Genomic DNA, 16222 nt, shown 5'->3' on the forward strand with positions numbered 1-16222 from the left:
TGCCAAAAGAAAGCCAAATGTATGCCATAATACTGCCAAAATATTTGCTATCTGGGGAGTTAGAGTTTGGGAACTTCTGCTTTACATAAATAAAGACATTTCCATCATGAGCTGACACAAAAAAGCCAAAAAAGGGATGTTTAAAAAATCCACCTGAATGTTACAACTGAAGTGTGTGATGCTCAAAATATCCAGGATGATCCCCAGATGCTCCAGTAAACATGTCCTTCCCAGTCTTCAAACAAACCCATCCCCTTGGGCCTGGACCTTGGTTCCTGGTTGAGGTTTGTGTGGTGGGGGTCCCTGCCTGGAGGAGACTGCCTTTACATACATGATCTACAGAGTGAGGTGTTCACGGACACCCAGACATCCAGACACTCTGCTAATGAGCCTGTCACCTCCAGATGCAGAGTGCTTTTGAGACCCTGTAGGGTCACTGATGTTTTGTTGACATCGGGGGTATGTGGAGCACACTGTGTGCTCTCCCCTCCCCCCTTTTGCGTGCGCGTGCGTGTGCGAGTCTGGCAGCGTAACATCTGTGCGTACGCGGTCGTGATTGTTGTGAAGATGGCGGAGGGGGAGACAGAGAGGGAATATGACACACGGAAAGCTATCGAAGAGCTCCGAGAGCGGTTCCAGGGTTTGACCACAGTTCTGAAAGAGAGTTCACAATCTCCGTTGGAAGCCTCCCTGCATTTCTGCCAGGAGTTTTGCCAGGTTAGCCTGTTCTCCTGCTGCTCATCCCGGGCAGCCTGCAGCCCCTCTGGCTTCCTGGCCGAGGATGCGCGTCTACGTTTGCTATAACAATGTAGCTATGAAGCTAGCTGCCTAGCTAGCAGCCTGGCATTTGAAGATGGGGGAAAAAAACTCCAGCGTGCTTTTTAGCTTGTCTCTCAGTGATGTTCGTCTCTGGCATGCATTTATTTGCAAAGTGTGACTATACACCAGACGAGAAGTCACACCTATGTGTACGCACCGTGCACGTATTACTCGTATTTTCCAGGCCAGATAGCTAATAGCAGATGAATGTTGCTAGCTGGTATGCGGGGTCCCCCTGTCCTGTGCAATGGTCATGCTGTGCAAAAAATGGATAGCTACGTTAGCGAGATTTTCCTGGGCGATTGCATTAATATGCACTGCAGAAAACACTTGTATCTACTGTAGAAAACACCATTCAGACGTTATAACACTGCATCTCTGCAATTGTGGGAGTTTAACTTGGTGTAAAAATGGGCTACTTTTGTGAAGCTGCTTTATTGTACGGAGAGATCAATGATTTTTTTTCAAGGTGCTAGCCCAGGCCTTTTGCACTAATTAATCAGGCTAACCACATCAGCTCAGCGGAGGTATCCACACTGGTCATATAACCAGCACCATTAAAATCTGTTAGATTGATCTTTAATTTTACAGCTGCCGATCTGCGACAGTGATTTAAAAGGGAAAGTGTGGCAGTGGTCACTGACTCCATTACATCTTCCCCCCCTCTCATTAATTTACCCTGACCACGTAAATATAAAGGCGAGGACTGCATTTACCTCACACATGCCTGAGATACAGCACAGATTACTGTCATTCCATCGCGATTGTGTCAGATTATAGTTATGTTTTCACGCTACATTAACCGGGAGTGAGGAATTCATGAGCTTGAAAGTTATTTGAGAAAGAGGGGACGAGCCCGGACTGTATCTGCTGTACTTGTGTGTGTTTGATGGAGAATGGGCTCACAAAACGCACCGATGCAGTCAGCAATGAAAGTATGAAATGAATGTGAAGCATTAGTGTGTGTTAGTGTGTGGAAATGAAGGGACTTTAAATCGCAGACGGTGGTAACTTCTGAGTATGAAAAGAAAAGAAAGGGAGGATAAAGAGGGTTTTTTTCCACTAGAGGCATATGTTTATTTGATGCTTTGCAGGCTCGTATTCAGCTGAGCTATGTAATAAATACTAAATAACATGTCAGATTTTTTTCCCCACATTTTCAAGTGCAGTGTAATTTTAACAGTAACACTTTTTAATGTAAGCTTTATTATACTTTTGTTGTGTTCATTCCTCAAGGACGATGAAATAAGTGTGAAACCAATGCTGTCTGCTTCCATTTTGAAGTTAAAATGTGCTCTGCCTCCCACATCATTGATAAATGTGTTTTACTTTTTACCAAGTTTGTCCATATGTAATTATTTTCCTGCAATCTTTTGTAAACTACTATTTAGACTACTCTATTATAACTTGATTTTCTCCGGTACAGGGTTCAAATTTTGTTAGCACAAAACAGGATACAAATAAGATTTTTTTTATTCTTTTCATTGTAAACTTTTCTGAAATCAGTGAAAATAGAGCTGGGCGATTATAGGCAAAAAACTAAATATAGATTTTTTTCAATGTTATGGATGCTTTAGTGTGTTAATCTTTTCTCTACATGACCTGAAGATAAACCTTGCCTTAAAAAGAATCTTTATTTACTAAAACTATAAGCCATAAACAACTGGAAAACACATTCACACTTAATATTTTACAAGAACAAAACTTTTTGGGAATTTTGTTGAGCAAGAAATGTCTGCAAGGGAATAATCTCATTTTGTGATTAAGGCATTTTTCTTGACTTTCATAAAGTAAAACCTTAATTATTTGCATTAATTCAATATATTCCCAAGCCATTACTGAAAATAAGGTTTCCGACACAACTGCCCAGAGCCCCATGGGGCATCTTAAATGACTTGTTTTATGCTTTCAGGTGTCTGAATAAACTTAGAGAAAGGCAGTTCAGCCTTTTCACAGAGGCACTGAGATGACTTTTTTGTAGCTCCCACTCTTTGGGTATCAGCTGATATGATCTGCTACTAATGTGTAGTTAGTAATCTATATGGCTCACTGGGTTCGTCAGGCATCATTCTTTTCCATGTAAAACAATGTCAGTTTTGTCTTTAAACATTGCTGTGGACAATGCCAAAACAAAACATCAGAAGTAAATTAACATTAGTGAGGCATATTATAGTTTTAAAAAGCATCATACACAACAACTAAAATTGCTCTTGGTGTAGCAAAGATGAAAAACCTCCAAAGTGCAGATACTTTGTTGTTAGTGTAAGAGGAGATGGATGTTTTTATGAATGTATTTTGTTGAACACTAATTTAATCAGTTACATATTTTGATTATTGGTCATTATTAAATTTTTAAGTTGGAATAGTATTGTTTTCAGAGTGTAATTTTTTTTGGCGATTGTTTAAACTGGAATAGTGACAAATTACACAACATGTAAGCAGAGAATAACAGATACAGTATATGAAGAGACTGACCTGTGGATCGGTGCCATTGTCACAAAACCCGATCCAGTTGTTTGGGTCAATATCAAACTGATATCAATATGGGATCAGAGCTTTTTTTCCATTTGAAAAGCTTCAACATCAAGTTCTGTGGATATTTGCATAATAATCACTAACAGTTCTTTAATGAATTAGTTTTTCTTTTTAAAGACTAACGTGTAATCGATAAACTGTTGAACCAACACTCACACAGCACTTTTACAAACTGTCATTGTTTTCTGTTGTATTGTCAGTCTGATAGATTTTGTGAATGACTATAGTTTTTCAATGGTGTCCAGGTCCTTGTGGAACATGCTGGTCGTTGGAAAACCGATGAGGATCCGCTGCCTTTGCTCGAGGTCTACACTGTGGCCATCCTCAGCTTCGCAAAGGCTGCCTCCTGTCTCTCCTCCGAATGTGAAAACGTGCCACTCCTACTTGAAAAGTTAGCACTGTGAGTAAAAACTGTTGTCTTTGCCAAATTACATGACTTTTATTTTCGCAGTATCAGTATCTCTGTAATGAACCTAAGTATGATATAAAGATGCTCCCTCATTGTAAATAATCGGTTTTCTTTTATCAGAGTTCCCGCAGGGTCTTTACAAATCTACATTTAATACCTTAAAAAAGTCTTTAAAAGGTATTACATTTAATGTGGTAGGTCTTAAGTTATGTTGCCACACTGCAAAAAAGGCTGGTACAAAAATAAGAAAATTAAACTCAATATTGGGTTAAAATGTCTTATTTCAAGTAAAATAATCTACCAGTGCAGTAAGAAAATTGCACTTATCAAGTTTTCTTAAAATAAGACAGTATTATCTAAGGATTATAGAATGCTAAAATTCTTATTTTAGCACATTTCACGCCTTCATAGTAAGATTGTTTTATGTATGGTATACATATGTGGTCTTATGAAGATGTAATGACTCAATAGATATGTATCGGCAAAACTGCATAAAAAAGTAAATATTTCTTGAGGGCAAACAGTTCCTGTGTCCTCCATATTCATTCCCCAACAATGGAGCTTGTTCTGTCATAAATATTACTTAAAATTAGTTGTAATATCAAAGTGGGGTAGCTCAAGATGAAAATTCTGGAAGAAGTCAAATAATCTTAAGATTAAGTCTCAAAGAGTAAATAAATCTAAAAAAAAAAAAGATCTTTCAAGATAAATATTCCAGATTCAATTCAGTTTATTTAAATCAGATATTCCTTTTTTGTAGTGCACAAATTTGTTCGATATATTGTGTTTAAATGTGGCCAGGTAATTACTGGAAGTGAGAATCTGTTGTTACCTGGTTGAATAAAGGTAAAAATAAATAAATAAATGTGTTTGTTAAATGTCAAAGCTGCAAAGAAAGTAACATTATTCTACTCAGTTCCACCGGTTACAACCCATCAATTTATATTGAAATTAGGACCCAATTATTGCTAACTTTGCCTCCACCGGTTAGAAATGGGTTGGAACGGTGGGAATCAAGACAGAGAAAATAATTTTTTTTCCTAAATTCAAGAAGTCACAGATTTTTTCCAGTATTGCCGCAAAATGGGCATTAAATTCTAAAAGACTAAGTAGTCTTGAAAAGGTCTTAAAAAGTATTAAATTTAACTTGTAGAAACCTGTAGGAACCCTGTTTATACTTTAGTTGTAATAAGTACACATTTCAGAATGATCAGTAAGCAATGCATTTTGCACGGTAACCAAGAAATTTGCAACACCACATCACAATATTACTTAAAATATGGCTCAACATGCATCCCTGGATACAGGTTTTAGATACACTGAGATTAGTAATTGCTAAGATGCATACATATTATCTGTAATATGCACTGTATTGTAGGAATAAAAGAAAACACAGCCAAATGCCAAAGGAAATTAGAATATGAAGAATTTTTAAAGAACACAGCCCACAGGAAGTACTCAGCTATTGGTTCTCTGTTCTCCTGATGTAGTTATGAAGACAAAGTCCTTGAGGCTATAATACAGAGTAGAAATGTAGGCTACCTCTTAGGGAGTGTCGACATATTTGGGATGAGGATGCGTTTCTTGAAGTGGAACATGTACACAAAGTGAAAGCACCATACGAGAATCGTTAATGTCAAGGATAATAATGAATGAATTATTAAAAATATAATCAAGCTAGTATTTATTAATTGTTCTGTTTGTGCATTATTGTTTTCTATTAATAGCCTCTGAAAACATAAGTGTCTGCTTTGGAAACACCTGCTCTGAGTTCTGTCCTGTTGATAAATCACTTTTTTTTTTTCTATTCACAATCTGTTTTGTTTCCAAACTGACTAAACAGCACCACAGGTTGTGACTATTTATTCTTAGCCTTAATTTGTTGAAGTGTGTGCCCATCCTTGACCTAAATCTGGCTTTAACAAATGACTGTGTTGAATTCACAGGAGCTGTGCGGAGCTGCTGCTCTTACTGCCCCAGCATGTCCCTGGTGCCTTATGGGAGGAGTTTCAGTCCTCCATGAAGGTCAGTATCCCCAGGGCTGTTAGTAGACTTTTTCTGGCTTATCTCTGTAGCGATAAACAGTAAAAAAGGTTTAGAAATGTACTGGGTTTCATTCAGCACTGAAATATAATCATATGGTTTTACATGTTTATGCTTGTGGGTTCTCTCAACAACAAGTTTCAAAGAATGCAATGTAAACTTTGCTGACAGATTTCACATTATCTGTTGCAGTTGGCACACAGCCTTTTGCAAGAAAGTGGGAGCACGCAGCTTTGTCTGCTCTCAGTTCTGGCACAGCAGGATGGCGTCTGGTCCAACACCACACTAAGCAGCATCTTATCCAATGAAAACCCTCAAACTGAGCAAGGTTGGTTCTCTTTGGATGTGTATTGGTTTGAAGACACACACTAACTTGTTCAATTTATTTCAAAGTGTCTCTTGTCTGAAATTGTCTCATCCTTTTGTTTTTTTTTCTTTTTTAGTTCATGAATATCTTGAGTTGGAGGGTCCCACACTCCTCACCATGCGAATAAAGCACCTTATCAAAGTGGACAGCTCTGACAAAGCTGCTGTCCTTGCAAAGATGTGCTCAGAGTATCCGGGATACGAAGGAAAAGGGAACTTCAAACAAACCTACTTGCTTTGCATCTGCATGACAAAAAGTCAGGAGCAGCTTATGGAAGAGGTAAGGAATCATGCGCTCTAAAACATTTGTCATTTAGGGCCTGTCCACACCAGTATGGGTATTTTGAAAGATAAACATTCTGGTCTCCATCTGGACCTCTCCTCCAACACCAAAGGATGTTTTATCACCTAAGCAAAAATTATCATTATTTTTTTTTTTCCCAAGTGAATTTTGTTTGTATATCTATATAGATAATTTAGGAAACAATTACATCGGCTCTTATATGCAGTTGTCCGGCGTTGGTTTGTGTAATGAGCATACAGCTTCAATAGCAGACAGATATTTACTGGCTTCTTTACATTTGGCTGGGTCTAGTAAGTACAGGTTTACAATGTAACTCTGCTCAATAATTCACTGAGAATCACAAGGTCTATTGCACCAATAAACATAAGCAATAGTGTGTGCAACAGTTTAATTGGAGGTTGACTGGTAGTGTTTTATGGAAAGGCTGATTGAATAATGATTAGTTGACTGATATCAGCATCGCTGTAAAATACGATCAGTTTTTACTATAAGAGTGATTAATTTAGTTTATGAATTGTTAGAATCAGTTTCCACCATAAGAGACCAGATAATTATAGAACTGAACATGAATCCAAATCATTGAATATGAAACTCACAGTGCATCAATAAATATGGAACAAACTGTAAAACATCTTGGCAATTTGAGAGATTTTTTTTTTCCCCTTCAAAGTCAGTAATTCCATTTGAAAGGCCTGATATTAGCCACTAGCAGAACTAAAAATGCTGATGCTATAATTTGAAAAATGTGCTATCAGCAACATTAATGTGGCTATCGGTAACTTTAAACAAACAGTATGCAGTTGAAACGCGTATTTCATACAGCAAATCTTAAACTGGCTGTGACATATTATAACAGTACTCTTAAGTTAAACGCTTTCTAGCAGCAAATGGACTATTGGACAGGACCCAAGTGATATCACACATTCTACCATTATCTCTCTCTTACAGATTGCGTCAATAGACTGTAAAGATGCTCTTGAGATGATCTGCAACTTAGAGTCAGAGGGAGATGAGAAAGGAGCACTCTGCTTATGTTCAGCTTTTCTCAAGCGACAACTTCTCCAAGGAGATGTTTATTGTGCCTGGTAAGTGTTGGTGTTTGCTTTGTCTCAGAGCACTTAGAAAATTACTCTTACTACAGTTGTCATGGAAAAATTAATTAGATTTACTTTTTTTTCTCAAACTAAATATGTTGTAAGCTCACATTTCTGCTTATACTTGTCATGGCTGCAGATTTTGGGTCATTGATTTTGTGTGTTAAATATGCTGTATGCATTTTGTTTCTCTTTCCAGGGAACTCACACTGTTCTGGAGTAAGCTATTAATGCGTTTGGAGTCGTCTGCTGATGCATTTCTTGGCCACAGCAAAGACATGGCTCTTCTCAGCAGAAGTGTCTGTCACATTCTATTTCTCATCAAAGTAATCCAAAATGAGGTAAACACTAGTCTCAAGCTGAAAGTACAACTGTTAGACATCGCTATTCACGTCATTGTAACTATGTTGCTGTGTCTGTTATCAGTTCCTTAATGTTACTTTTTTTCCTTCTCTCAGGTTGGAGAAGTGGGACTTCCAGTGTGTGTGGAAATGTGCATTCAGGCTCTGAAAATGACCTCTAGTGACCATAAGGAAAGCAAGTCTACTATTTGCAAGACCATTTCCTGCCTCTTGCCAACGGATCTTGAAGTTAAACGTGCATGCCAGTTGACTGAGTTTCTCCTCCAGCCTACAGTTGACTCATATTATGCTGTGGAGTCTCTATACAATGAACCCGACCAGAAACCTGAGGAGGACGGAAGTCTACCAGTGCCCAATTCTTTACGCTGTGAGTTACTGCTGGCCTTGAAGACACAGTGGCCTTTTGATCCAGAATTCTGGGACTGGAAAACACTGAAACGCAACTGCTTGGCACTGATGGGTGACGAGGCAGCTATTGTGTCATCTATTGACACACTAAACGATACAGATGAACAAGATGTGGAAAGTGCACTTGGCAAACTCCCTGAATACAAAGACTTGGAGGATTTTCTGTTAACCACTACAAACGAACTCAATGAAATCACAGATGAAAGAGAAAAAAACAGAGAAGCTAAAAAACTTCGGGAGCAAGGTTTTGTTTCTGCACGCTTCAGAAACTGGAGAGCCTACATGCAGTATTGTGTTTTGTGTGACAAGGAGTTCTTGGGGCACAGAATTGTTCGCCACGCTCAGAAGCATTTCAAAGATGGAGTGTATCTATGTCCAATTTGTGCAGACAGTTTTGAAAGTAGGGAGGTTTTAGAGCCACATGTAGCATCACACGTAAAGCAGTCTTGCAAAGAGAGGCTAGCTGCAATGAAGGCTGCAAGGAAGGTAACCAAACCACCTCAGTCGCCTAAAAGCCCATCAAAAAATACAAAAGTCGCTGCCAAGATGTGCATGAGCCCAGTCAAAATTGAATCTAAAATTGGCAACCAATCTGTAGAACCCACTGTTAATTTAGAACAAACTACATCTGACACACAGATGAGTCAAGACTGTTTCTGCCCTGTTAAAAACTGTTCCAAAGCATTCAAATTTTTCCGTAACCTCATGGCTCATGTAAGATCTCACAAAGATGACGAAGAGGCCATGCGGTTTTTAGAGATACAAAAACAGAAAGTGGTGTGCCAGTACTGCAGGCGGCAATTTGTTAATGTCCAACATCTTAATGATCATTTGCAGATGCACTGTGGTACTAAACCGTACATCTGCATACAGCTGGATTGCAGGGCCAACTTTAATTCAAATTCTGAATTGCTCATGCACAGAAAACTGCATCCAGAATTTAAGGCACAGTGCATGTTCCCTAACTGTGGCAAAATTTTCAGTGAAGCTTACCTGTTGTACGATCATGAAGCTCAGCATTACCTTACCTACACTTGCCAAACAGATAACTGTGGCAAGGTATTCTACTCACAGTCTCAATTCTTGTCTCATCAACAGAATCATTGTACAAACAATACAGTGAACAACTTGCCTCACACGAATCAAATTCCTCCTATCACTCCAGATGTTCAACCATCAGTTGGCAGTGCCCCAAGCAATGAAGAATCACTTTCTGCAGTAACTTGCCTTGAACGAATTAACACAGACACAAAGGAGGCATCAAAAGCAAACACCTCACCTTGCACATCACCCGAGGTTGCTATAGAACCCATTCCTGTGAGAGTAAAGCACTCGATTGAAAGTATGCTGAATCCTGCAGCAGATACTGAAATCAAAGAACCAGAGAAATGTTACACTCCACTGACAAACCCCATTCCAGCACCAGTTGAGCTGAAACCAGCACCAGAAGCTCAGCAAACTGACTATAATATAACAGAGGGAGGAGAGATTCCCCCCGTCTATTCTGTTCCAAGTGCAACAAATCCTGTGGCAAATCAACAGGGAGATATGCATAACAATGTACAAGGTACTGAATTTCAGAAAGCGTTTCCACAACTAATTTCCCCTATTCAAATCAAGACAGAAGTTCCTTCTTCGCTGCAAGGATATCCTCCCAGCACGCCTGCTGTAACTGGCAATGAAGAGAACTTGCATTGCTGCCCATATAGCGACTGCACAAGGGCTTACAGTACAAATAAAAGCCTGTCTAGGCATGTGAAGAAACAACATCCTGAAATATTTGAAGACTGGAAATTAGCAAAGAAATATAACAAAGTAACCAAGATTACAGCAAAAAAGACACCGGGTGGATCAGCTCCACCTAGTCATCCACAGAATATAGGAAACAGGCAACCAAATCAGCCAGGACTACTATGCAACAAACCTGGAATGCAGCAAATGGATTACCCAATGGGATGTTCATCCTCACCTGCCCAGTGTTATCCTGGCTCAATGGAACCTGTGCCTATCACTCCAATGGTTAACCCAACACTGTACCCGTCGTGGGGAAGCCCAAACAATTCTGGTGGATTAATGCAGCCAGACATGTCCCAGTCATGGTCTTCACCTCCCATGAATAACTATCCAGATGCCTTCAACATGAATGAATATCCCCCCCGCAACTATCCTCCCTGGCAGGCAGACCCCTATCAAACCACAGCCCCCCTCCCAACTGAAAGAGATCATTCAATGGCAGTAGTACAAGGCCCAGGTATGTCTCACGCTCCTTCAGATTCAAGTTTAATGTCACAGTATGTATCAAGTTCCCTTATGCTTGACAATGGAGGGCAGATGCACAATGGAGGGCATCAGTATGGACTTATGCATCCTGAGGGCGGCAGAGACGGTGAGGATGTGAGAAAAGGCAGTGAAAGTATGACAGGGCAGCTAGATAATGGAAACAGTATTTCAACAATTGACAGCCTACCTGAAGGAAGCTACCACACTCCATATGCTCAGAGTGAGAACTCTTGTCTTACCCAGAGCTCTTCAGTTGATATTCCTATGAAATGTCTGAGCCCAGAAGCTCAAGTTGCATTAAAGGCCACAACTGAAATAATTAAAACAGAGAATATGGCAACTTACGAACAGATGGATAACTCCATGGATGGCATCATGAGTCCGCACAGTATTATTCACACAGATTACCCTTATGAAGAGGATTGCCCAAATGTTGAATGCGAGGCCTCAGATGACAAGAACAGTGACCCCGACTCACTGAAAGGAAAACGCAGCAGGTTGAGCAAGCGAACCAAATGGCCAGCAATCATTAAAGATGGAAAGGTCATCTGTAGGAGATGCTTCAGAGAGTTCACAAGCACCAAGTCTCTCGGAGGTCACCTGTCAAAACGCTCACAGTGCCGGCCATTAGATGAAATTGACCTGACCGCAGATCTGCCAACATCTTTTCTTGATTTTCTTAATGATCCTCATGTCCCTGACACAAATGGAGCAATATACAATATGTCAAATGGTGATTTCTCACAAGAATCATGTAGCTTAACCACTTTGACTGCCCCTATGACGCTGAAACAGGAACCTCAAAATACATACATAATGGACTATTCAAACTCCTCTGTTTCTCCTGAAAACCAGCAAGAGAAAGCAGTACAGCTGGGTAATCCAGCCCTCCCTGTACCTTATCAACAAGAGGATCACTTGATGGAAATTTCACATGCCTTTCAGAGGTTGGATTTGATTGAGGCTCAACAAGAAAAGATGCAGAGTAATCTGTGCTTAGGACAAATGGTTAATCAGTGTAATACAACTTCTGGCATTGATAAAAGCAAGTTACTGATTAAAAGCGATGACAGGCCCATTGAAAAGGTGCCTAAACCTTTTAAATGTGACCAGGAAGATTGCGAGTATTCATTTATGACAAAGGAAGCCTTATTCAAGCACTTGACTAAAATGCACGATTTTTCAAATGAAATGATTGAAGAACTAAAACGAACACCATCCAAACTTTCTCCATATCCTTGCCAGATTTGCCCCAAGACTTTTACCAGAACAACAGGTTTAAGAATTCACTATGAAAAAGTCCATAGATTATCAAAAGCAGAGATGCAAAAATTAAAAATTAGTGCCCGAAATAGGTGCGCATTCAGACTTAACAAAGATCAAGTAATCACAAGCCGTGTTACCAAGGATCCCAATGCTAGTCACATGACACAGTCAGCAACTACTATAAAACAAGAACCAGTTGACATTGCCATTGCACCTCAAACAGGCAATGAAAGCATCTCAGAGGTTGCTGAAATGACAACACCTATGGAAGTAATAGGACAAAGCTTCACACATGAGGTATCAACTGTTACTCGGCTGCCATCACCACCAAACTATTTGACTGACGGTCCTGTTGGTGAAGTGGCACCGTCAATTCCTGAAAATCCTCTAGAGCAGCCTAAAGCAGCTGATATGAACAAGAGTCCAAATGTGAAATCCAGCTTGAAAGAAAAACTCAGCCCAGGCGCAAAGGACAAGCGAGGAAAATCAGATGCATCAGCGAGCAAAATAAAAGAGCCAAAGTCCAGCCCTCCATCTGCATCCATATCCATGTCGCCGGAGAAACCAAGCAGCTCCAAAAACACACCAACAAAGGATGACCCCAGAAGAAAGAAAAAATTCAGAAAAGGTTGGGGCTCAAAATGTGCGACGCGGACAATGCCTACAGTCCATATAGACCATATCGCTGTGTTCATGAAGGATGCTCTGCTGCATTTACCATTCAGCAAAATCTGATTCTGCATTACAGGGCTATGCATCAGGCAACCCTGCCACCCAGCAAACCAGAAATTGAGGTTGAAAAGCCTAGTGTTACAAATGGACAGGAGAGTATGAGCAAAGACAATGAAGTAAGGTGTCAAGTGAAAAACTGTTCAAGAGTTTTCATGGGAATCACAAGGTTAGTACAGCATTACCTCTTACTCCACAAGTTTACGCGCGACAAAGCCACGGCAATGATGGCCAGCATGAGTATAGGGACTTTCAACTGTGACCGGCCAGAGTGTGGCCTCCCCTTCAATTCTGTAGAAAATTACATTGAGCACATTAAGAATTACCACAAAGAAATTGCCATCTCTGAAAGTGGTTCAGTTGACCCCACTTTCAAGTGTGAGTATGAGGGATGTGACCGTGTTTACACTACAAAATCAAACCTCCTCCGTCACCTGATAAAAAAGCATGAATATGTTTATGATCCTAAAGCTAGTGATGGAAGAAGGACTAAATCAGTGGGACTCTTCCCAGGTGTTAACAATGGGAAAGAGAATGTTGAAAACAAGTTTAAAATGAAGAAGAAAAACACTAAAAAGAAAGACGGGAAGTCCATTGAACATTGGACTAGTTTTGGAAAGCCAACACTAAAATCCCACGAGGAGGCATCAGCCATGTGCACCAAGAAGTCTGCCTTGCAGTATCCATGCATGATAATAGGATGTGATGCAGTGGAGCGGGCAGAAAGAAGCATATTTAAGCATTACACCACTCATGGCCTCACAGAAAGATACATTGAAGACCAGAGGAGCCAGTTCATTTTTTGCAAAAAGTACTCACGCGCAAGATTCAAAGAAGCAAACAAATCAGAGGGTGTGCCAAGTTCTTCATCAGAGGAGACGGAACCGGAACTGGAACCAGAACCAGAACTAGAACCAGAAGATGTCGAGAAATCCAGTGACCAGAAACCGGAGGAACCGGTGGAGAGAATAGGCCAAGAGGACACCAAGCAGTCCAATGAAGAGAATGCAGAATCTCAAGCTTCCACCTGTCCTGGAACAGAAACAGGACCTAAAAGAGGCCGTCCTAGAAAACCTGCACACCCCACACCAGCTTGTCCAGAGCGGATGCAGACTCTTAGGAATCGTTCTACGGTCAACAACTCAAGAGAGAACTCAAATCCTGGGACTCCTACAGCCCAAGAACAACGTGAGGAAACAGTTGTACCAGGGTCTTTCAAGCCATTAGGACTTGAAGACTCTTTCCTTAAGTTCTTGGAAACGTCAGAGTCAACCCACACTTCCAAACGCAAATTAAATGACAGATCTAGTTCTGAACTGCCGTCCAAAAGACAACCATCTCTCAGACAGAAATCTACGAGATCTAAATTAATTTCTGAATCTAGAGGCTATGAAAGTCTAGTTGACTTCAGAAACCCCCTTAATCTCAAATCAGTGAGTAATGTCAAGATTGTTATGGATAAAAGATTTTCAGACGGTGCTGATCTTTTGCTAAAGCAGCTACAAGATATGAAGCCCATGATCCTAATAAAACGGTGGCTCTATAGCGGATCATAGCCCGAGTCTTTTTCAATTTAATCTCACTCAGGATTTGAGAAGTATGCTGCAGAATGGTTCATTTGTTAATGCATCAAATTTCCAACTGTTAACACTCACGGTCACAGTTAACAATGAAATGGCCTATTTTGTACTTTAAAAAAATGTCTTGGATGATTTTAAGTATGTATGTTAGTTATAATAACCAGGTAATCTATAGGGCATAGATTTTAGACCACGTTTGTATTTATGCTTAGTACTGAAGATGTTTTTTTTTTCTTTTGCTAAATGGAGACTTTTAAAAGAAAACTATGTTTTTATATATCCCTATGGGATTTCAAGTTCTGTTTGTATTTATTTCATCCTTTTTCAACACTAGTAGACCTATCTGTAATATTTACATGTCTTCCACAAAGTGTTCAATAAAATGTTACTGGTTCTTTTGTAAAATGTCTAGATTTTTTTGTCTATCAGTACTGTTTGCACCAACAACCTGTAAAAGGGCTTGCATGGAAAAAAAAAAGCTTGATATTTTTGTACAGTATTATAATATTCTATAGAAATTTTATATTCAATTTTGTTCTTATTTGTATAACAATGAATTGGAATAATGCAGTAAAATTGAGTTACTGATTGTATTCTGCAGTATGACGTCAATTACAACAGCATATATCATTTACAGTGTGTTTAATACAGCCATGAATACATTAAAATCCTGAACATGAAAAAGTGTAAACTCCCAGTTCTGACTCATATTATTATATAATAATGAAGTATAACAACAGGGTCATTATGGTTTTTTATGTGCAAATATGAGGCAAAAATCAAGTTTAATAAGGAAACTAATTAAAGACGACCAAAGCCCAGTTTTCTCAATAAGAAGTAATGTTTTTGAAATGTGTTGAATAGCAACCTAGGCACAATTAAATAAAATTTGAATGATTGATTGATTGATTTGATTGGTTTTCCCCTGTAAGTCACTTTGGAAAAAGTGTCTGCCAAATGCGTAAATGTAAATAATATTCAAGGACAGACAAAGGTCATGTTGAGGCACAATTATATTGAATTTCTACACAAAAATAATATGATATAATAAGCAACAATTAAAAGTAATTTACGATATACATAATGAAGGTGTGAATATTAAAATGAAGTTCTTAAAAATCTGATTCCCAAGTCTTGTACTGCGGCAACGGGTTCAGCAGTGGAGAAATCAAACTGATTAAAAAAAGTAAAGTCGCAAAAAGGAAAAATCAATAAATACATGGGAAAAAATAACAATGAAGTTAGATTTTTATCATACCTTTTAATTTTTTCCCGAAAACAGGGTATTTTGACACTGCAGTATGTTGTTGGTTTTTTTTCTTTATCATCACCAGAAATTTTGGGAAGATATAACTTTGGAGACTACAGGGTGTCCCATAAGTCTCCATACATAGGAGACATAATACATTCCATACATATATGGTTCTAACATGTATTTCTTTATATTTCTTCTTTATAGTTCTTCAGCAGTGGAGGACACGCATTGAAATGTGTTCCCAACAAAATGGCAGTCATATAGAGCATATTATATAAATAAAAATGGTTTATGTCAAGAAACGTTTATTTTTCCTATGTATGGAGACTTATGGGACAACCTGTGTTTGAGAACCTTCCACATGGCCTTTGGCTGTTTGCTCCTTATATATTCTGTTGTTTTTGAATTATTTTTAAACACCAAATGTAATAGAACAATCTGTTTGTAACATATTATAGTAGTATAATTAGTTATAACATATGTCATAACTATTGTCATGTTCACTGTTGGAAATATGTTACAAACAGATTGTTCTATTACATTTGGTGTTTAGTAAATAAATCACTACGTATACTCTGCACAGTCAAACAGTTCAAGCATCTCGAATTTCATGATCAGTTGATAAGAATCGTGAGCGATATAGCTGGGTTATTCAAAAATATTTTTTTGTAGGTTGGAGTCCTAGAACCATCATGAAATTTTACATTTTGTAAGCATATGTGATGGTCTTTCAGAAAATAAGTTCTTTTGGTTGGTACTCCTTGTCATACCT

General features: G+C 38.9%; 1 protein-coding gene across 1 annotated transcript; it reads left to right on the top strand.

Annotated features, from left to right (window-relative positions):
* Window positions 1-558: 558 nt before the first annotated feature.
* LOC115413763 (zinc finger protein 292-like) lies at window positions 559-14590 on the top strand. The gene is given in 9 exon segments (XM_030126825.1): window positions 559-717; window positions 3600-3754; window positions 5710-5788; window positions 5999-6134; window positions 6250-6452; window positions 7425-7561; window positions 7770-7911; window positions 8029-12484; window positions 12487-14590. Coding segments are annotated over 9 exon segments (7143 nt in total). The 5' UTR covers window positions 559-567; the 3' UTR covers window positions 14172-14590.
* Window positions 14591-16222: the final 1632 nt, after the last annotated feature.

This window comes from Sphaeramia orbicularis, chromosome 22, assembly GCF_902148855.1.
Source record: "Sphaeramia orbicularis chromosome 22, fSphaOr1.1, whole genome shotgun sequence".
Lineage (NCBI taxonomy): Eukaryota > Metazoa > Chordata > Actinopteri > Kurtiformes > Apogonidae > Sphaeramia > Sphaeramia orbicularis.